Source organism: Eucalyptus grandis, chromosome 6 (assembly GCF_016545825.1).
Source record: "Eucalyptus grandis isolate ANBG69807.140 chromosome 6, ASM1654582v1, whole genome shotgun sequence".
In the NCBI taxonomy this organism is placed as follows: domain Eukaryota; kingdom Viridiplantae; phylum Streptophyta; class Magnoliopsida; order Myrtales; family Myrtaceae; genus Eucalyptus; species Eucalyptus grandis.
This window is the reverse complement of record NC_052617.1, coordinates 38,664,594-38,688,708: the sequence shown is the minus strand read 5'-3', so window position 1 is coordinate 38,688,708 and position 24,115 is coordinate 38,664,594. Positions and strand designations below refer to the sequence as shown.

At 37.6% G+C, this 24,115-nt stretch overlaps 2 protein-coding genes across 2 annotated transcripts; both read right to left on the bottom strand.

The window, feature by feature from the left end:
* Positions 1–3,500: 3,500 nt before the first annotated feature.
* LOC104451973 (receptor like protein 22) lies at positions 3,501–6,177 on the bottom strand. Its single transcript, XM_039314547.1, has 2 exons — positions 4,086–6,177; positions 3,501–3,760 (listed from the first exon to the last, which is right to left on the bottom strand). Exons 1-2 carry the CDS (start codon positions 6,175–6,177, stop codon positions 3,501–3,503), a joined length of 2,352 nt encoding a protein of 783 aa, XP_039170481.1.
* A 13,301-nt stretch (positions 6,178–19,478) lies between these two features.
* Positions 19,479–22,235, bottom strand: LOC104451972 (receptor-like protein 35). The gene has a single exon (XM_010066513.2). It carries the CDS (start codon positions 22,233–22,235, stop codon positions 19,479–19,481), a length of 2,757 nt encoding a protein of 918 aa, XP_010064815.2.
* Between the last annotated feature and the right edge of the window lie 1,880 nt (positions 22,236–24,115).

Genomic DNA, 24,115 nt, shown 5'->3' with positions numbered 1-24,115 from the left:
TCCGCGCCCGGCGGAGGGAAGCCGCGCGGCGAGGCCGCCCTCGTTCGACGCAAGCCCTCATCGGCGTCCGGCGAGGGCCTCCTCGCCGAGATCCGGGCGAGGGCCCTCGCCCAAAGCCGGGCAAGGGCACCCCCGGCGTCCCCGCGAGGGCCACCCCTCGCCCCGTCGGCGTCGGCGAGGGCCTCCTCGCCGCACCCTCGCTAGATCCGCGAGGGAGGCCCTCGCGGCGTCGGCAAGGGTACCCTTGCCGGATCTTGCGAGGGTCCGGCGAGGGAGGCCCTCGCCCGACACCGGCGAGGGCCTCCCTCACCGAACGCCGGCCTCCTATGGAGGGAAGAAAGAAGAAAAAGAAAAAAAGAAAGAAAAAAAATTTTAAAAAGTAAAAAGATAAAAATATCCCTATGATTTAGGGTAAATATGTCACAAAATGAAAGTTCAAGGTTTTTTGTGTTACAAATGAAAGTTTGAGGTAAATGTGTCACAATTAGCAAACTTCAGGGTTTTTCATGTCATAGAAAAAAAGTTTGGGGTAAATTTGTCATTTTTGGTAAAGTTTAGGGTTTTTGGTGGTTTTTTCCCAATTTAATTTGATACAACTTATTTGAAATTTGATTTTATAACATGTGCAGTCCTCATCTTACGGGAATAGGGCATGCCCCTTTAGAAATAATGAGAAATAATCATTTACGACAACTAACATATCTCTACATATCTCTATATAAATGCTATTACATCATTTACTCTCTCTAATGGATCAATCTTGTTACTTAACCTTTTGCATTTGGGATGATGATAGGCAAAATCAATTTTTAAAAAATTAGATTTAAAACTAAAAAGAAAAGCTAATATATATATATATATATATATATATATATATATATATATATAAAAACAGAAGAAAAAAATGGTAGGTCGTCGGTGGCGCTTCTTCCGCAGCCATCACCCTTAGCTAAAGGAGCTGGTGTGCCCTATTCTAAGTGCCCTCGCCCAAGCCTAGCGGGGGTCGCCGGCCCTTGTCTAGGGCTAGCAAGGCCTCGCCTAGGGTCGACAACAGCTTGTTGGCTCCTCCAACGATGGGTGGTGGCAACGGAAGCATCCATCGGCAACCCTACCATTTTCTTCTCTCTCTCTCTCTCTGTCTTTACAGTTTTGTTTTTTTTTTTTAAATAAAATTTAGCTTTTCCTTTTTTATTTTTAAAATATAATTTTAAAATTTTGAATAAAAATAATAAAACAATGTCACATGGAAAATAAAAATTAATTTGAAAATGCAACTAAGCATTTTCCCTTTGTCATATTGATAGTATTAATTTTAGGACTTGATTGTGCTAATTGAATAAGTTTTAGGACTTAATTGCATTTTTTATAAGTTTAAGGACTTGTTTATAAATTTTATAATTTTTAGTGAACATACCTCGATTATTATTAATGAATGAATAGTTGCTATGGTAATGGGTTCTAATTGCATAGACTTACCGGAAGAAATTAGTATGAAGTACCCATTACGTTAAATTATGAAAAACTATCTACTCCTTTTCTTTTCCATTTACTAATACTGGATATATTAAATTTGATTTACAAATTAAAATGGAATACTGAAAATGTGCACTAAAAAAGTGGACTCTCAGTCGATGTGAATATGTCGTGTCAAATTTGGATGACAATTTTGTAACAGAATTTAATATATTTACCATTATCCTTTTTAACTAGTCTGGAAATGTCAGTTTTTTTTTTCTTTTTTTTGGTCAAATGAAAATTTCAGTTTGACATGTTGAGTTTTCCCAGCAGAACCTCCTTGTCACCGAAACATTTACACGTGGTATCTGGTTTGACATAATGTACTTCATATTTTGACAAAAAATATACCACTTAATGTTCGATTATTTCATGTCAATACCATTTTCAAATAGTTCCAAAAACATTTTCTAAGGGCCTGCATGTTGTCTTTTTCACTAGTAAAAAGAAAAGGAATAAAAATCTGGCGTTCCAATCCAACTTGGATGCCCATTTGCTTGGGCGGTCCCCTTGATCAAATAAGTTCGGATTCATGTAATCGGCCTGGGTGGGTCGCGACATTTTGGCCAACCTGCATGCTTGTATTGGCTTTTTGTTATTCTACGCGTGTTGAGTGTGATCCAAAAATGCATAATTTATGCCATGAAATGGCAACATGCGTACCATATTTATGTTATCATATGCATAGTAACAAGTTCATTGATTTATCTCGATTTGGTTTCACTTTAAATTCATTAGACTAAAGTTAATTAGACTTGCTTGAAGTTACACGCGTTAATATATCCGCTTTTGGGAAATGGTAATGTAACTCTAAGACTGAGGTACAAGTCAAATTGTCTGGACATATAACCATTCCTCTTTGACCTTGTTCAATCTGTTAATCTTTTTTTCCCTTCGGTTGTCCATTTAATTGGGTTATATACTCGTATGTCTAATCTTTTAATACCTTTATCTTAGAAAAATCATCAAAAGGAGAGACCAAGTCAGAACATATAACCTATTATCATATAAATGCATTAGAAGCACATTCAAGAGAAAAGAAAAATTAAAAATCAACGAGCTATTAACCAATTGAATACGCCACCTAAATTCTCTTGCGATGCGTGAGTCTCTTATCTCGCATCCTTATGCGCACCGACCTCAAAATTAGTAAAACTTGATTATGAGGAGAAAGGGATGAGATTGGTGCATCTCCTGTCCACACGGTAACTTTTGAGTTTCTTTAAATTGTGATTTGTGGAGCAGCCCCCACGAATTACGTGTACAGCAACACCTGTTTACATCTTTGAGTTGCTCTTTGGCTTGCGACTGAGTCACCGTTATTGATTTTTCTGGTGAACAACGCCGAAGGAGACTCATAGTCACGGCCTGGATGGGGTTTAAGATAATTATATTTATATATATATATATATATATATATATATATATATATATATATTTTTTATGTGTTTTTGCAGCACATAACTATTTTTTTTCTCACATTCTCAGGGGGAATATGGGTGGAACGCGTAAGTTTCAGGAGTGGGTTTCGACTCCCACGTCCTACAAGAGGTAGGGCAAAAGTCTGAGAGTGAGTGTAGAGTAGAGAACCGATAAAAAAAAAAACTACTTTTTTTTAACTCATCCATGGGTAACACAGTTGGTTAAAAGTCCATATTTCATCGCGAGGTTGAGAGTTCAAACCCTGCGTTGCTAGCGATTTAAGTGGAGGGTCATGGTGGTGAGTTGTTGTGCTAGTCTTTTCGAGATATAGGGGCCCGGTCCTCAGGAACCATTCAGGCATGGGGGATATGTGGCGGAGTCTCGGTTACCAAAAAAAAAAAAAAAAAAACTTTTCTTTGTATTTTAGTTATTCCACAACTATTTACAAAGTCTTACGATTCCCGATTTAACACCACTACCTTTCACTTTTAACCTTCTTTATACAGCAACACTAATCAGCCACCGCAACTTCTATTTCATGTCCTCCTGACTTTCCTCTTTGCTCACAGAAAGGATCTCAAATATCGCAAATTACTCATGATCAGCCCGAGAACTATGCCACATGCTAATCCTATTTCCACAGCACCTGATTCGAGAATTTCTGCAAAGAACGAGTGTGCCCCGCCTTCAGGCAGGACAGGAGGCTCCCCTGGCACCCTCGAATTAGTACAAGTTTTGGACAACGGATACCCGCACAGTCCTGGGTTGCCACGATATGATTCTGCTTGAAATGTGTTGAATTGGTTCCCCTGAGGAATCGATCCTGTTAGTAGATTGGAAGAGACATTTAGGACTGCTAGAAATGTGAGATTTGTCAATTTGCTTGGTATCGTCCCACTAAGCTTATTTGAAGAAAGATCCAACCATTCAAGCTCGGAAAGTTTCCCCAAAGATGATGGCATATGGCCTTCGAGATTATTATGAGAAAGGTTGAGCCCCACGAGTGATCCTAGCTCTCCTATCACATCAGGAATCATTCCTTGGAACTTGTTGCATGACAGATCAATAGTCGTCAGGATCACAAGGATTTTGGGGAGAGGCGTTTCATGTCCTTTTTATTGTCGCATTTATGGATTCCTGGTAGTAACCTTGATCCATGTATCGCGTCTCCGATCCATCCTGATGAGTCGACATCATTGCTTTCAGGTTCACAAAATAGGCACTGGGCAAAGGACCCGTGAGCTCATTGGAGGAAAGGTCGAGAATGCGCAACTGCGAAAAGGGAAATTCAGTTCCGGGGTTGCCTATGGAGCTGTGAAATCTGTTTGATCGCAAGACCAAGACCTGCAGGCTAGGAAGTGTTTCCAACCATCTTGGAAAAGTGTCGTTCAACTTGTTACCACCGAGATCCAGCACTTCAAGCTGCTTGCAATTGATTAGAGAGCGCGGCAACAGGCCTTCAAATTTGTTTCCATTGAGGTGAAGACTGCTCAGGACAGCATTTTTGCTGAATGTGAGTGAGATTGTGCCAGAAAGTCCATTTTCTTGCAGATCCAACACTAAAAGGCTGTCGCTGACGTTCCCTAGACATTGAGGGATTGTTCCAGTGAAATTGTTACGAGAGAGGTCAAGAAATTGCAGGTCCTTCATTTCACAAATAGAACTAGGGATATAGCCAGTCAATTGATTGTTGGCTAGCGAGAAGAAGAGAACCGAATTTGGGAGTGGTGGAGGTAGAACCGGCCCTTGGATCAAGTTCGAATGCAGGTCAAGAAATAAAAGATTTTTCCATGGAACTTGTTTGAAGCTAGTGAGGGAGTTGTGAGAGATATTGAGATAAGACAGTGACTCAGTCCCGACATCCCACATCCATGACGGGATATTGCCATGGATTTTATTGCTCGACAGGTCCATCCAATCTACGCTGGTAGAATTTCTCAAGAATGCAGGGATTTCAGTAATATTGCAGCCAGAAAGACGGACTTTAGAGAGGTTCGGCAAGACATGCTCGGCATTTTCACTATTGCTGAGTGACAAAATGTTGTCTGAAAGATCAAGATCTGTCAGATTTTTAAGTCTCGAGAGCAATCGTAGGTCTAAAACACCGGTCAAGTTATTTGCTGAGATACTCAAGTGAGTAAGGTTCCCAAGCTGAAAAATTGAGCTCGGGATTGAGCCACCCAACTGATTACCACTCAGGTCAACATGGTCTAATGAGGGTGCAGCAAGGAACTCACCGATGTGACCACTGAGCCTATTGTTACTGAGGTCTAGGCTCGTCAAGGATGGAAGAGAGAACAGTGATGACGGTATAGACCCATGAATGAGGTTATTGGAAATGTCAAGTTGGGCTAGATTGGAAAGATTCTTTATGCTCGGAGGAATGGGGTCCGCGAAGTGGTTATGTGAGAAAAGCAGTCGTTGAAGTTGTGTCTTGTTGTCGAAGACATTGGGTATTGGACCTATGAAATTGTTGGAGGAAAGATCGAGCAGAGTGAGCCAATTGAGGTTGGACAGAGTCGGAGGAACCTGACCACTAAGCTCATTGAATGAGAAATCCAATCCAGTGAGTCGCGTTAGGTTACCAACTGACGATGGAATTGAGCCATTGAAATTACAATGGCATAGCCAGAGTATCTCCAAAGAGTGCAGGTCGCCGATGGACTCTGGTAATACTCCAGAGAAGCCTGTAAAGGACAAGTCCAAAACCTTCAAAGAGCTGTTCGAAGATGATTCAGGTAAGTAACCCGAAAGCTCCTTGTTGCCTGATAAATTGAGACATGTCAGCTTTGGCAAAAGGAAAAAGTTTGCTGCTAACTGGCCACGCAATTTACAATATCTGAGGCTGAGGAGTTCCAGAGATGGAGAGAGATTCATCAAGCGATTCAGGTCAATGCCAGACATGTTTAACCCATCGAGAATGAGCACTCTTAACATGGTCAGGTTTTGAAGCAGCATATTGGAATTTGACCCTGATGGCCTTTCTGATTTGTGAAGAGAAGAAAGATTGAGGGAATCCAATGTAGATAGTTCAGTGCTGTTTGAAGACCCTGCAGAAGAGTAGCAGGTCGGGTTTATGGGGGAGCAGCCAAGTTCAAGGCGAATCACATGACCTGTCATCTGATCGCACACGACTCCCTTCCATGAGCAACAATCCATGTCAGCATTCCAGGAAAGCATCTTTGGTACAGTGGGAATGCCGTCCGTTTGACAGAAGAAGGACGTCGAATTATTAGGCATCATTGTGTTCATGAAATGAAGCAAGTCAGACTTTTGATCAGGGCGACAGGGTACTGCTGCCCCTAGAGAGGAAGGAGAGAAAAATGAAGAGTTAAGGGCTTGAATTCCAATGAGGGATAAGAACAGAAGCAGGATGATCTGACAAGATCCTATCAAGCGTTCCATTTTTTATGTAGGGAGTAAGTGTAATAGCTGGCCGTGATGCCAACATTTTGCAGAGTTGGCTTATATAGATGTGTTGGTTACCCTCGTGGAAACCGCATAAACTAGGACTGCCAGGTCTTTGTTTAAAATTTTCCGTTATTCCTCAAAGGCATTGGACCACTTAAACTAGGAAATTCCTCCGTAATTTTCCTACAACCACCAAGAATCCTGGAGAGACTGATAGCTGCCCTCTATCAACCGTTTATTTTTGTACATGAGAAATGTGCTCGTTCCGAGCATGCGATTCTTTGTCTGCAAGTCAAAATTAAATCACCATTGGGATCTTCCTGGCATCTGTCCACAATATTGGAAAATCACAAGAGGAGATGATCCAATGTTCCACGGGATGCCGAAGATAATCCTACAAACGGGACAAGAAATGAAATGTTTGTAGAGGTCACTGTAAGTAACAGGACACCTTTGCTCAGCCCGAAGTGAACATTAGACAGCACTTTGCTTTTCCCCCCGTTTGGGTGTCAACCTCCAGAATAGATATCGATTGCTCTGTCTATTACCAAACAGGAAGAGATCGCTTCTTCTTGCTGATGGAGATCTCGTTCCAAAAGATTTAAGCTCCGTTCGTTTCATGAAAAATAATTTCCGGAAAACGTCTTAAGTTCTGTTCATTTCACGGAAAATAATTTTCGGAAAAACATTTTCTGGATTTTCCGGTGTTCGTTTGACAGAGCATAACTTTCTTTGGGGAAAATGTTTTCCATGAAAAGAAAAAAATCTTCCAAAATTAGGGGAAAATGTTTTCCTCTTTTGAATAATGAAAACATTTTCATCACTTGATCTTTCTTTTCTCACACCTCTACAAATCCTCACTTTTTCCTCACATTTCTTCTTCTTCTTTTCTTTTTTTATTCAAATTGTTTTTTAATTTTTTTTCTTTTTTTAATTCGAATTATTTTTAATTTCCTTTTTCTTTTATTTTCTTTTTCTTTTCTTTGTTTCCCATCTTCTTCTTTCTTGGCTAGTTGTCGCCCGTCGCCAGTGAACCTCGAGCTCGACGCTCCCACTCGCCAATCTAGGGAGTGGCATGCCTCGTGATCGTCGGCAAGCTCGAGGCTCGCCGGTGGTCGATCGCGGGCCATTGCCGTGACTAGCGATCGGCCAAGAAAGAAGAAGATGGAAAACAAAGAAAAATAAAAATGAAAAAATTAGTAATAGATTTTAAAAATAAAAATAATTAAAAATCAAGTTTTAAAAATATGAAAAATCCATTTTAAAAATAAAATAAATAAAAAGAGTATATGAAGAAAATATTTTCCTTACCGAATAGCAAAATATATTTTCCACTTCATTTTTAGGTTTCATCCGAACACCGGAAATTAATTACATTTTCTAGAAAAATGACTTGGAAAATATTTTCTAGAACGCCACATTTTTCGCGAAACAAATGGAGCCTAAGTCTTTGATGATTTGAGGGTGCATTTATCCTTTTTATGAGGTAGATTTGCTTCCTGTTGTGTACGGGGTCGAAGAGAGAGGTGCATTTTCATTTAAGTTCTTGCGAGTTGGTAGCAACGAGGGCTTTACTTTTTCATTTTATTCTTTTGGTCAGAACGGGGCTTTATTTAGCGACTTAGGACTAGGGGTTCCACAGATGCTTACGTTGTTGTTCAGACATCATCAGTCACTAGAACATTGCATGCGAAATGACGCCTGACCAGACCCCAGACTCGACTCATGCACATAAATCCAACGTTTGGGTCGTTAAAGTATGCGTAAACAAAATGATGTCGACGATGAGGAGGATTCTAAATGGGCCTCCACCCGAAGGACGTCTTGTGGTTCTCCGCTGCTTCCGTGCATTTGAGCTAGAAAAACGTTTGTAGTAACATAACGGGTCTGTTCAAGCGTAGACCTCAGCAATTGCGGGTCAGAAGGAGCTAGACTAACTATATTGGCAAATCGTCAAAAGTTTTAGGATTCAATCGGTCAAATTAGAAGTTTCTAACTAAATTGACATCCGTACGATAAATTTGAGACTTTTTGTGATAGTTACCCTGTCAAAAGCGAATCCTCAAATCTTCATGGCCAGCAGCAGCGCATTAAAGCAAGGGAGTCAAATCAAACGGACGACACTTAAAAAGAAGACATTGGATAACTTTAGTTACAAGTATTTTACGAAAAATAAGTAATTTAAATTTTATTTTTTTAGAATGAATACTTATATTGTTTAAAATAATTAGTCAATAAAAATTGTATTGATCGTTGATGCAATTTATATCTAAACATCTCCGTGGACAATAAATATATATTTAGTTCATCCATTTTTGCAAATGATAAAACTGATGATTTTTAGGAAAATATTGTTTAAATCATTTATTTTTGGGAAACAAATTGACCCTTAATTTTCAATATTTTTACCTAGACTAGACTAACTCATTTGGAGCAAAAATTTATCATTCTCAAAGAGGAAAGACATCGGTAAAAACCAAGAAAATCACAAGATATTTCGTGCAACTTTAATTTAAGATTGAAGGTGATAGATTCACACTCAAAGGACCCGCTCTCTGCTCTTGAAAATTAACCTGACCCCACTCAAGTTGACTAGAATGATTCACACTCAAAGGACCCATTTTGTTCGTAAAAATCAACCTGACCATTCACACTCAAAGGACTCGGTCTATTCCTCAACCCGACCCCACTCAAGTTGACTAAGGGTATGCATGACAAATTTCTATTTCTCTATTTTTTTTCTATTATTTGAAACAGGTTTGAAACAGAAATTTGTTGTTAACGCAATTTCATTTTCTGTTTCTGAACAGATTTCTATTCTAAAAAGTGATTTGAAATAGAAAGCTTAAGCTAAAATTTTTAGCTTTTCTATTTCTAGAACAAAAGTGAGAAATAAAAACTCTTCTCATCATTCACTCTTGTCGCTAGACAGCACCCACCCACCACCAGCCACTAGTCATTGGACGCCAACCACTCACCGTTGATTGCCAAATGCCGACCACTGCCACCTAGAAATAGAAATTTTATTCTATTATTAAACAAATTTCTATTTTTGAAATATAAATTTTAAGTTATTGTCAAACGTATTTCTTTATTCGAAAACTCATTCGAGGAATAGAAATAAGAAAATCAATTTTCAGTCAAAAATTGATTTCTAAAATAGAAATTTTGTCATGCACACCCTAAATAGATTCACACTCAAAGGTCTTGCTCTACTCCTGGAAATCTACCTGCCCCACTCGAGTTGACTACACTTAGATGGCAAGCCATTTTAATTCGTTGCTAGCAGGTTTTTAAATAAATTCAACACCGTCCTTAGCATGACATTATAAGGCTACATCCGAGGCCTCATCTGGACCTCCGAATCCTTCATATGTAAAGCAACTAAAAGGTAGAGCTTGGCATGGGGCTTGAAAAAGATATTATGCCAATGAGGGGAGGACAAGGCATGCAAAAGGGGAACGTTAAAATAAAGAATGCAATTAGGTAGCCCACCACATTAGCGGAAAGGCACAAACAGACCAACTAGATGCAACTCAACATGTCGTGAACCTAAAAGTTGAAATATGTATGTCATTTGTTGATATAAGCATTATCAAGATGATTTTGAAAATTTAGAAGAGCATTAGAATCGTTGGTTTCACTATAGCATGATAGAGACAGAGAGCTTGTTCTATTATGTACGATACTTCTTGAAATTTCGCAGACGGTTCCAATGTCTTCTTTCAATTTTCGCTTGACAAAAAATTAATAAAATGCTAATGTAGGATGTTTATGTATGGTCCTCTCATAAAATCCGAATCGCGTTTTTACAAAGACAAACCCAATGGAGTAATATCTACTATGATTTTCATTCATAGGAGTGTCAAGAGCTCAATCACTGATTTCCCGGATGCGTGTGTATTGACATACATACATACATACATACCTAGATATATATAATTGCGACAAAATTCCCAATAAAATTAGAATATAATTGTGCTAGCCGCCCTTTTTATTCTAATATATATTTTTCTAACTTTAGGTGGACCTAATTATACTAGTAACCAGCATATTGATATCGAATTTTCTTCAATGCAAGGATCTGGAATCTTGAAAGTGAATCTCTTGAGCATCTCACTCGTTCCAAACGTTGAAATGTTGAACTAGCAAAATTTATCAAACAATATGCACACCCATGTTATGTATTTTGAAAGTGTACTTAAAATAATTGAGATTTTTTTTCCCTTTTCTTTTCTTTCTTTTTTATTTTTTCCTTTTTCCTTATTTCCTTTTGCCAATCTGCGCCTCGGCAATAGTTAGCAGAGGTCACTATTCACAAGCAAGGGATACGGCGCCCTCACCTGACCCAAATTTAGCTAGGGTGTCACAGCCCTCATCTGCCACAATGAAAGCCCATGGGGGTCGTCGGTCCACAATAAAAAGAAAGGTAAGAAAACAAAAAATCAAAAAATTATCAAAGAATTATAAAAAATTTCCATGTGTGCTTAGGCAACAACTGTGCCACCTAAGAACGATGTGCATCCACATCAACTATTTCTAACGACGATTGGGCGGAAGAATTATATTGACAAATCGAAGATTTAAGACTAAATTAACCGAATTAAAATGTTTAGAACTAAATTAATATCCATACAATATATTTATGACTTCTTTTAATAATGATCCCTATATATGACATGTTGGCATGGCATGTTAAATTAAATATTCATTGTCTTCTTTTTCTTTTTCTGTTTTGGATAGAGAAATGAAATAATAATAAATTTGATTGGGTAAGACTTTCAAGGCAAATGACTTCCAGAACACCGTTCAACTACTTCACCAGCACGCTGCTTGGACTTCGGGTTCAGAATATTAGACCGGTTATATATGACTCACGCTTTTTCCATTTCTTTTGTGACTTTTGACACCCTCTATCACCTTAAATTGACCATAATTTACCTTGCACGTTCCAGATTTGTGATTATTTCTTACCTTTTCTTTTCTCTTTCTTTGGAAATTTTGATGCATTTAGGATTGCCAAAAACTATGTATCTGCAAATGGTTTGAATGGAACGTCTTATAATGCAATTACAATTGTCATAATTAGAAGCATTTTCTTTTGAATTTGCATGATAATAAGGGATGTTTAGAATTTTGAATGCATTGAATTTTGTCATTTTCTTAAATTTGTCTAAAAATCTTTACAAAAAATAGTGCATTGATGGCATGAAAAATAAATAAAAGTTAGAATATTAGATTCACCAAATAAAACGAAATTTAAATAGTTACAATACATGGATTACAATGTAATTATACACGTTAAAGTTAAAAATTAAACCGAATGCATTCATTAAAAGTAGTCGACGATTCTTTTATTTTTACTTGTACTTTGATTTTTTTTAAACTAATAGTTTGGAAAAGAGGGAAACCAATTTTGTCATAGAAGGGAGCAAAAGAAAAAAAGAGAAAACTGAAAAAGAAGAAAAAAAAAGTTAAGAAATAATCTTAAATCAAGAGTAAATCCCCATATTCAACCTTAAAATTTATTGTTTAAGTTTTTTTTTTCTTTTTGTCAGTCCTACTTTATTCCTACTCTACACTCACTCTCAGATTTTTGCCCTGCCTCTTGCAAGCGTGGGAGTCGAAACCCACTCTTGAAATTCACGCGTCCTCATCCCATCCCCTCTTGAGAAGGGACCTCCCCCTTCCATGTTGGAAGAGTGGCCACTGGAGCGAATCTCAATTGTTTAAGTTGAACATAGTAGATTTGTCTCTTGGTAAATTTGAAAGAAAAAAATGAAGGAAAAAAAAGAGTAAATAATCTTGAATGAAGTGGGACCCACAATAGATAATTGAGTTAATTCAAGGTCGTATGGGTGTCCAAAAGCCAAAAAATGGATGAAAAAGCACAAACCTATATGAATTGTTAATGGTGTTTTGACGGAACCCTCATGTAAGGTTCTTTAATGGTATGTCATCCATTATTAGATCCCGTATATTTTTCTTTTCTGGTAATATACCCAATAACATTTGAAAGGAAATTAGAGCATACATAGTTAGTAAAAAAAAAAAAAAAAAACAATGCACTAGTAATCTTATCTATCATGGATTCAAACGGTTGAACTTCTTAATCTCTTACCAACTATTCAATAGTGAGTAAGAAAAGTTGTTTCAGAAGATTTCTTACTAAATTGAAAATTTAATACCCCATAAAATCTTCAACTTTAGGTCCAATCCTAATTCTACTCTAATTTGTTTATCTCATAAAAAAACTCCAACATCAGGGGTAGTCCCAATTCTAACTTAAACTCTTTTTGTCAAAAAAAAAAATCATCAACTTTTTGTTTGGTCTTAATTCTACCACAATTTTTTTTTTTTTGTTTCATAAAAAAAATCATGAACTTCTACTTGAGTCCTAAAGCTGCCCCCATTGACTCTTCATTCAAAATTTCTCTTAACAATTGAGAGATTGAAAACTCCCAAGCGAGCTGCTCAAGTGTCCCGAGTTGAGTGTCTCAAGCGTGAGCTCTTTGACCATGAATGATTGAAAACTAAATGCAAAATCGAAAATCCCTAAGCAAGATAGAAGGAAGACTCTCTCATAAGTAAGAATGGTTGAAAAAACTAATCCTAATTGCTCAAATTTTAACCCAAATTTCAGATCCAATGAGATGTCATTTGGGCTTAAATAGAAATTCATCCTCAAAAGACATTTTCTTGGATATGAAATTTGGGGAAAAACTAGAATAATGATGTGAAAATGCCACATAATTGAAAGTGATTTTGAATGCAGGGTTAACTAGGTTAATATGGGACTCAAGTAAAAGTTGATGGTTTTTTATGAGAAAAAAAGTTGAAAGTAAAAATGAGACTTGATCTAAAACTTTTTTTTTTTTTTTTTGGTAAAAATGATCTAAAACTTTTGGTTTTTTATAAGACAAAAAATAAAATTAGATTAGAATTGGGACAGAACCAAAAGTCCAATGCTTTTTATTAAATGAAAAAAAGTTTATGGTAAGATTAGAACTAAGTTAAAATTATGGGTTTTTTAGGGTATTAGGCCTGCTATAAATACTCAATTTTAATTGTAAAATTCAGTTTTTTTCATTGCACGACATGCTATCATCCAAACCGCCTAATTATACCTAAATCACTGGGGGTGGCAGGCATTTGAGGCTGATAAAAGGGGCTGAAATGGTGGTGGAGCAGTTTTTTGGTAGAGTTTAGGAGTGAAGCAATTCGATTAGTATGTAGTTTTACTTGCACCCATATACACGGGTCAATTCATATGCCAAAATTACTGTCCAATATTTAAATCACGAAATGTTTGATCTACATCCTTAAGTAGTCACACTAGTTTTTTCCGCTATGACGTGCTTTGTTTAGAAAAATCATAGACTAAGAAAAGAAGAAACACATACAATATAATAATGGGTTAATACCCTAAAAAAACCCTCAAACTAGTACACCTGTGACAAATTTACCTCAAATCATTTTTTTTACCATGGAAAACCCCAAACTGGTACATTTGTGACAAATTTACCCCGACTGACTATAAAAAAACCCTAAACTGGTACATTTACGACAATTTTACCTTAAACTAATTTATTCGACCACAAAAAACTCTAAATTGATAAATTTGTGACAAATATATCATCCGCTAAATTAGATTAATACCACAAAAAAATCACAAAAATTGTAAACTGTGACAAATGATGCATAAAATCCTAAATCGATATACTAGTTAATTGTCACGTGTAATTTAACTTAATAATTTGACAATAAAATTTAATGAAAAATATCATAAGGTAAATTTGTCACAAGTATACTGGTTTGAGGTAAATTTGTCAAAGGTATACTAGTTTGGGATTTTTGGTGGTCAAAAAAATAGTTTGGGGTAAATTTGTTATAAGTGTAACAGTTTGAGGTTTTTCAGAATATTAACTCTATAATAATCTACAATTCTACATCATATATAACAAGTCATTGGGAATTCTACTTTGTAATAAGTAAATAAATTTTAATATAGTCGGACAAGGAGGAAATGAATCTTTGGAGTTGGTCTAGACAAGGAGAAAAATAGGTGGGTTTGACGCAGTTCATTCTGTATGAACACAACTAGAAATTTATAACATGGTTCTTATCATCTTAGCATCGCAATGCTGAAGATTTGACCGGCTCCCACGACTTGACCAATTTTGAGCATGGTTCTCATCTTCCTATCATCGGAAAGAAAGAAAAGCATATTGCAGAATAGGTACTAAAGTTGGGAATGACCGGCTCCAACGACTTGACCAATTGAAGTCTTTGGTTTAATGATTTTTTTTTTTTAATCTTACTTCCAAGATGTATTGGACCAAAAAAGGTCTTTGCTTAATGTTTTCTTTTAGCTAACTTCCGTGCGGTAAATCAGGGTCCATTAATAATTTCAACCGAGAAAAATAGTCTTGGTAATTCGGTGGTCATTAAACAAATTTTGAGTGTTTTCTTAATTCGGTGATCATAGTCATTACATGAATTTGACTATAACGTTTTTAATTCCATAGTGCTTTTGAATTCGGTGGTCATTGCCATTAAATAAATTTGACTATAATATTTTTAAGAAAAGATTATCTAAAAAGTCCTAAATATATTATACATATCATTATTTAGTTTTAACTTTTTGATTTGATTAATATAACCTTAAAATTTTTGATGATTTTCAAATTTAGTTTATCTAGCTAAAATTGTTTACATGGAGGACTGGTCAACTTTGCTCATCTTACATGACATGATCAATGATATGTGTTGGGAAAATATGGCTTCGAAATAGATTGAACAATAAATTCGGATCTTTAGAATAATCAAGTCAGACTTTGATACGTGATATTACTTTCTTTAAGGATTTATTTGCCCTACAAAGTTGCTAATGGTCACCGGCAAATATCCTCCACGATACAACAAAGTTTCAGCAATTTTAATATTTCTTTAGGATCTCTCTAGGAAAAAAAATTAAAAAGATGGCTGTAGTTTTTCAAAAAGAATGCTTGAAAAAATAAAATTGGTCACACACTCTCTTCTAGAAAATTGACATATATATATAAATCAGTCTTAAAAAAGTAGGCACCTCTTCGTGAAAAATTGCAGAGTGAACAAATGTATCCTTTCGAAAAAATTGCCTAGATGAACAAAGGCATCTATACCACCGCCTTAATGCCCACGATGGTTTGGGCTCTCTCCCCCTCACGAATGGGAGAAGTTCAAATCCCCTCACGGTCGCTTGGGGTCTTAAGTGTGACGTCGGAGTGGTGGGTCATCCACTAGCGTTACTCCAGGGTTTACCCACCGCCGCCGGTTGGCTGGGTTCCCAGGTATAAAAAATGAACAAAAAAAAAACAAAGGTGTCCGTCCATTCAGAAGAAGTTGAAAAAATGAATAAAATTGAACAAGTATTTTTTTCAAAGGTTGTCTTGAAGAGACACAAACAAAAATTTGGAATAATTAAAAATATATATTATTCTTATTATTTTTTAATAAATAAAATGTCGATTTTTTTAATAATTTCTGAAAAATCTCAATAAACAAAGAACAGTCTTTGAATTGTTTAAAATTAATAAGATAATGTAAGGAAAAAAATAACGAATGGATTAGTGCTAATTAAACCGCAGTGCATCAAGTGCTAAGTACGCCTAATAATCGTGTAATTGCGCACGCTGGTATGGTGGAATCTAGCCCACACTCGATCATTTCTTTAGGTACGCTAAAGAAACCCCACACTTATTAATTAGCCAACTTCCTTCCATTTTTGTTATGTGGGATAAGGAAACTTACACTTAGTTTGTTTTACAAACAAACTTCCAACAATATGATGTAGTCAAAAAAATTTTATTTCTTTCTTCTTTTGACTTTTCGTAGTTTCCTAGTGATGAACTGAAGTACTCCATCGTTTTTACCAAAAAAAAAAAACTGAAGTACTCCATCGACAGCTCTTCTTCTTCGCAGTCCCACGTTCCCTCCGCCCTCCTCTATTTGCGGTCGAGCCCGGCGACAATGAGATCTAGGCCACGCTGTACGACCTTGAGCTCTGCCGCAGAGTCGTGCCCAAGCTCAAGATCTAGCTTTTGGTTCAGTGGGCGTTGAAATTTCTTTTTCATTTTACAATAAATTCAGGGGTCGAAACTTCTTTTCGTGGAGTTTGAACTTTTTCATTACCAACTTTTTCCTTAGAAATTAATAAGATAACTTTACCAAAAGTTGATCTTTAGTTTTTTAAGAATTGGGTTCAGCGGTGATTCAGACACGAATTGAATTAAGTAACAAGGATCAAGAATAATAAAGGAAAATAAATGCAAATACTAAAAACTAACATAAATTGATAAATTAGAAACACATAATTTTTTGTTGATGATCGTGAATGCTCTACAATGCGCACGCACTAACTTTTATTGTTTACACAAAGTAACTTCTAATAGGCAGATAATATTTTTCATGCTGTTACAAACAGTTACAATTACAATCAATGAACTTTATGCTCTATGATCACATCTCACCATATTCACAAGCGATTGCAACTCTTTAAATATCGGTGGAATTAACTACCAATCATATATTCATATTCAATTGGCCTCCTCACTTGTCTCCTCTCATTTCGTGTCCAACACTTAGTAATAATGGTCAACAATTGCCATCCTACGTCAACAGCTCTATATCATGGTCAGCATTAATCATCATAATCACCAACAAGCGATTTCCGTCAAATAGTCTCTCGCGCTGTTGGAGCATCATCAGGCATTTATAATGAAAACAGAAAAGGTGTGCTGACATTGAGTGAATAATGTGAGAACAAAAGAAAGTAATAAACAAATTCATGCGGCTGCATATATCAGGAGTTGTCCCAGATCAGTCAAATGTCACCTTTTTCAGCATAACCAACTAATCCTTAATTAATCTAATTATAGAGCAGTGCCCAAGCCCTTCAAAGTTAAAACACCACCCTGTGCGTATCTTGTCCTTTCCTTTTACAGCCTTTACAATTCTGTGGTTCGGCTGCATTATTATATTCAAATGAGATCGAGAGAGAAACTATTGCATCAAAAAAGACCGCGCCATTTAATATGTTGCCCACGTGTTCTTTATTTTTTTTTATTCGGAATGTTGCCGAAGTTCACAAGCACCCATTTGAAAACTTAGACCACCCAGAACTACTAATCGAAACCAAACTGCAAACCTTACCAATGAGAAGATACCATTCATTAGTATGCCGTGGCAATGACAAGCCTTCTGAGACATTTTCCATAAATTAACAAGGACTTGATATACAATAAACCCATCTTCTCAGTATTCTCCAAGATAAAAGAATTCCACAATTGTGGGAAAGCTTCACATATCTTAATTGGCCAAAGTTTAGGTTGAGTTATCTCATAGCAGAATATCGGCCTTTCAATTTTCTCTCTCTATATCTCGTTCTCGATTTCTCTCGTTTGCATGATTCTTCCGTGAAGGCTGATGCTGTTTTCAAGTCTTCTTGTTTATTTGCCCTTGTTATTTTTTCACGTATGTGTCGTCTGCACCAAAATAACACGTTTGCATGAGAAAAAGTAATTTTCCTCATACAATCTGATGAAACAAGGAATTTACGAGTGATAATTGAAAGAATTTTAATTGGTTTTTCCCTCAAACAATTGTTGATATGTTTTCTTTTCCTTATACAATCCGAGAAAGATAGGAACTAAAATGGGTGCCAAGATAAGGTGGAGGTCAGGGCAGCCGTCGAGAACGCTGTGGCTGAGGATCAAATGATATAATTCAGGAAGCAAAAATTGCGCGATCAAAAGAAGTGGCATTAGGAGGGATGTGAGCATCATCAAGAAATAGGAGAGGGGTCCGGAACGGCATTCTTAGAAATAGGCGAGGAATTGGGAACGTGTTCATTGATCGGTAAAGGTAGAACAGAAGATGCATATGCAGACGCAATTACTCGATTAGGAAAGTGAACGCTTGGTGAATATGAAGATCCAAACACGATAAGCCCTACGCCCTGAAGGATGACAAGTGAAAATACATTGACGAGTAATAGACGAAAAACTAATGTTTAGACGGTGAGGTGTTACTGGCATGACAAAGACATCCAAAGACCCTCCGTTGCATGTAAAGTAGGTGTTTCACGAAGAAGCAACTCCTACGGTGACGATTAACTAGACATGACGGGGTCAAGAATACAAATAATCCGATGGTGATCCTCCGCGAGAGATAATTACCAACCAATCCTCATTTATTATTTTTATTTTTATTTTTTATTGCGTACTATTATCTTGATAATCTTTATTAATTGAAAGGTTGTATTTGTTTATTCGGTATATTAGAAATGATAAAATTCGGAATTATTAAAAAATTAATTATTATTTTTTATTTCAAATTTTTATATGTATTTTCAAGATAACCTTTAAAAATATACCTATTCACTTGCAACATTTTCTAAAGGGTTGCCTCTACTCATCAAGACTAAGATAAGTATGTCAGTTGTAGAATAAATGAAAATGAAGTCTTTTTGAGTTTTTCTTTCCAAAAATACATCAATCATTTTAATTATTTCTCTTGAGAAACCCTAGACAAATACTAGAATTACTATTTAGTATTCTCAATCGAGATTGTGTTGTATCTTAGAGGAAATTTTCTGGTGACCATTAACAACGTTGTGGGGATAAATAATCCCTTAAAAAAAGTAATATCACACATTAAAGTTTGATTTCATTGGTCTTCCCAATCATTCATCATATTTGCCCCATGGTAACTTTCGAGTCCCTTAACTTGTGATTTGTGAAACAGCCCCATGAATTATGTTTACGATGACACCTATTAACGTCTCCCACGTTGCTCTTTGGCTTGCAACTGAGTTGCCGGTGTCGATTTTTCTAATGAACACTGACGACGAATGCTCCTCGTCACAGCTTAGATGGGGTTTACGATTATCATCTTTTTTGTGTTTTTGCAACATTCAATGAACTTTTTTTGTATGGAATATTATTTTTTGAAGTTATTCCGCAACTTTTTACATAGTCCTAAGATTCACCATTCGCGTGAACGAGTCACACCATTGGGCAACACTGTTTTACACTTCCAATCTTTTTTTCTTTTTTTCTTTTTATGGCAACACTAATCCGCTACCATGGCTAATATGTCGTGCCGTTTGAAGGCCCCATTGGAGAAATATGTTTCCTAGCTATCTTTCTGACTTCCCTCTTTGCTCGCCAAAAGGATCTAAGATATCGCGAGTTGCTCATGACTAGTCCAACCACTATGCCACATAATAATCCTATTTCCACGGCCTCTGGTCTGACAAAATCTGCAAAGAACGAGTGGATCCCGCCTTCAGGCAGGACGGGAAGCTTCCCCGGCGCCCTGGAATCTGTGCAAGATTTGGACAATGGAAACCCGCACAATCCTGGGTTCCCAAGATAGGATTCGGCTTGAAATGTGTTGAATTGTTTCCCTCGAGGAATCGATCCTATTAATTGATTGGAAGAGACATTTAGGACCTCCAGAAATGTGAGTTTTGTCAATTCGATTGGTATCGCCCCACTAAGATCATTTGAAGAAAGATCCAGCCATTCAAGCTCAGAAAGGTTGCCCAAAGATGATGGTATATGGCTTTCAAGATTATTATGAGAAAGGTTGAGCCCCTTCAGTAATCCTAGCTCACCTATTACATCTGGAATCCTTCCCTGGAACTTGTTGCTTGATAAATCAACGGTCGTTCGGGTCAGTAGGATTTTTGGGAGATGCACTTCAAGTCCTTTCATCGTCACATTTATGGAATCCTGGTAGTAACCTTGGTCCATGTATCGCAACTTGGATCCATCCTGATCAGTCGATATCATTGCTTTCAGATTTACAAAGTAGGTGCTGGGCAAAGGACCGGTGAGCTCATTGGAGGAAAGGTCAAGAATGCGCAACTGCGGAAAGGGAAGTTCAGTTCCGGGGTTGCCTATGGAGCCGTGAAGTCTGTTTGATCGCAAGACCAAGACCCGCAGGCTAGGAAGTGTTTCCAACCATCTTGGGAAAGTGTCATTCAACTTGTTACCACTGAGAACTAGTGCTTCAAGTTGCGTGCAATTGATTACAGAGCGCGGCAACAGGCCTTCAAATTTGTTTCCATTGAGGTGAAGACTTCTCAGGACAGCATTTTTGCCGAATGTGAGTGAGATAGTGCCGGAAAGTCCATTTTCTTGCAGATCCAACACTAAAAGTTTGTCGCTGATGTTCCCTAGGCATTGAGGGATTGTTCCAGTGAAATTATTGCCAGAGAGGTCAAGAATTTGTAGGCCCTTCATTTCACAAATAGAGCCAGGGATATAGCCAGTCACTCGATTGCTAGCCAGCGAGAAGATGAGAACCAAATTCGGGAGTGATGGCGGCAGAAATGGCCCTTGGATCAAGTTCGAATTCAGGTCGAGGATTATAAGATTTTCCCATGGAACTTGTTCGAAGCTAGTGAGGAGGTTGTGAGACACATTGAGATAAGACAATGACCTGGTCCCAACATCCCACATCCATGGAGGGATATCACCGTGGATTATGTTGCGCGACAGGTCTAAACACTCCACGCTGGTTGAATTTCTCAAAAATGCAGGGATTGCAGTAATATTGCACCCCGAAAGACTGACTTTTGAAAGTTGCGGCAAGACAAAATCAACATTTTTGCTATTGCTCAGTGACAAAATGCTGTCCGAAAGATCAAGATCTGTTAGACTTCTGAGTCCCGACAGCAATCGTAGGTCTAAAACACTGGTCAGTTTATTTCCTGAGATACTCAAATATGTAAGGTTCCCCAGCTGAAAAATTGAGCTTGGTATTGAGCCACGCAACTGATTACCACTCAGATCAACATGGACTAATGAGGGTGCGGCAAGGAACTTGCCTATGTGACCACTAAGCCCATTTTTACTGAGGTCTAGGCTCGTCAAGGACGGAAGAGAGAACAGTGATGATGGTATAGACCCGCCAATGGGGTTATTGGAAATGTCGAGTTGGGCTAGATTGGAAAGATTTTTAAAGCTCGGAGGAATGGGGCCCACGAAGTGGTTATGTGAGAAAAGCAGTCGTTGAAGTTGTGTCTTGTTGTCGAAGACATCGGGTATTGGACCTCCGAAATTGTTGGAGGCAAGATCGAGCAGAGTGAGCCGATCAAGGTTGGACAGAGTCGGAGGAACCTGACCACTAAGCTCATTGAATGAGAGTTCCAATCCGGTGAGTCGTGTAAGGTTACCGATTGATGATGGAATGGAGCCATTGAAATTACAATGGTATAGCCAGAGTATCTCCAGAGAATGAAGGTCGCCAATGGACTCTGGTAATACCCCAGAGAAGCCCGTGGAGGACAAGTCCAAAACCTTCAGAGAGCTATTCCAAGTTGATTCGGGTAAGTAACTCGCAAGCTCCTCGTTGCCTGATAAATTGAGACATGTCAGCTTAGGCAAAAGGAAAATCTTGGCTGCTAACGTGCCGCGCAATTTGCAGGAACTGAGGCTGAGGACTTGCAGAGATGGAGACAGATTCCTCAAGCTACTCACGTCAATGCCAGACATGTTTAACCCATCGAGAATGAGGACTCTTAACTTGGTCAAATTTTGAAGCAGCATGTTTGAATTCGACTCTGATGGACTTTCTGCTTTGTGAGGAGAAGAATGATTGAGGGAACCCAACGTGGATACTTCAGTGCTGTTTGATGACCCTGCAGAAGAAGAGCAGGTCGGGTTTGGGGGCAAGCAGCCAAGTTCAAGGCGAATCACATGACCTGTCATATGATCGCACGTGACTCCGTCCCACAAGCAACAATCTGTGTCAGCGTTCCAGGAAACCATATTTTTTTCACTGAGCCAAATGTCGTCCATTTGACAGATGAAGGATGTCGAATTATTCGGCACCATCGCCTTCATGAACTGAACTAGGTCAGACTTCTGATCAGGACGACAGGGCGCAGCTGCCCCTAGAGAGGAAGGAGAGAAAAAGGATGAGTTAAGCGCTTGTATTCCAATGAGGAATGAGAATGGAAACAGCATAATCAGACAAGATCCTGCCAAGCGTTCCATTTTTTATTTAGAGTGTGAAGTGCAATAGCTGGCTGTGATATCAACGTTTGGCAGGTTGGCTTATATAGATGCTTTGGTTACTGCTGTTGAAAGCGCCCCCTTAAAATTTTAGACATCTTTCATGGACTATTAGGTCTTTGTTTAAGATTTTACATTACTCCACAAAACATTATATCACATCAGGTAGAAAATTCCTCTGTAGTTTTCCACAACCACGTACGATCATGGAGAGACTCATAGTTGCCCGCCGTCAGCTGTTTATTCTTTTAAATGTGAATCGCACTCATTCCGTGCATGTGATTCTTCATTGATGGGTCAAAAATTAAATCACCATTAGGATCGTTGAGCATGAAACGCAACCTGGCATTTGTAATATTGAAAATCCCAGGGGGAGATGATCCAACATTCCCCCAAATACCGAAGGCAATCCTACAAAAGGGATGAGGAATGAAGTGTTGTAGAGGCCCCTGTAAGTGACAGAACACCTTTGTTCCAACCCGAAGTGAACATCGGACAGTATCTTTGCTTTTGGACTTAATGTATCCAGCATCGGTTGCTCTTTGTCTATTACCAAACAGAAAGATATTGCTTCTTCTCGTTGATTGATCCATCGTACATTTATCCTTTCCTTAAGGTAGATTTGCGTCTTGTTGCGTACGACAGTCGAGAGAGACGTACGTTTTGCTAGCAACGAGGCTCCATTAAATGACGGGGGACTAGAGGTTCAGCAAATCCTTACGTCATTGTTCTGACATCAGGATCCCTCCAGTATCGCATGCGAAATGACGGCTACCCAAACCAGACTTTGTGCACATGAATCTAACTTTTGGGTTGTTAAAGTTTCAATAAATAAAATGATGTTGACGATTAGCATAATTCTAATTGGGCCTCGCTGGAGCCGTTGGGAAATCCGAATGATGTCTCTGTTTCGGACATTGATCTTATGTTACATAAGGCAGAAGTCAAATTTCTCATAATTCAATATTGCAATAGGGAAGAAAATCGTTAATAGTACATAACTGGATTGGATGGAATCAGACTAGATTTGACTAAACTCAATGTTGGGAACAATTGGGAACAATTTGTCAATATATGGTCGACGCCAATGTTGACGAATTCTTTTTATTTTTCTGAATTTATAATATTTATTGATTTTTTCTTTTCTTCATCAGTTATACCCTTTTCTTTTTTATTTCACTTCTTCTTCCATTGGAGACCAAGGAAAAAAGAAAAAGAAAAATTGGTTGATTAGCATTGATTAGGACCTATTTGTTTTAGCTTAATTAAAGGTAAAAAATTCTTTTATTTTCCATTTAACATTTACAATAATATTTAAATTCAAAAAAAGTTATAGAAAATTATATGTGAATTTAAGCATCTATATTTTTAATTTGTGAAAGTTTCTAGTGTTCGGGATTCATTAAAAATAATTAAAGTGTGTAAATTGCTAAGTATTTCTTAAAAGAAAGGAAAGGTAATACTCTATCAATATTGACTCTTGAGTCCTAAAGTGATGTTAAAAGGCTTCATCTCAGTTTTCATTCGGATCTTGGGATCCTCGAGATGTAAAACGATTAGAGGATATTCCTGAGAATAGGGTAGGAAAAATAAGCTATACTAATTAAGTTATAAGGCGTGTGAGTATCGGCACGTTAAAATAAAAAATTCATTCTAACAGCCTGCTCCACAAATTGAGAACAGGTGCAAGAGGCCCGTGT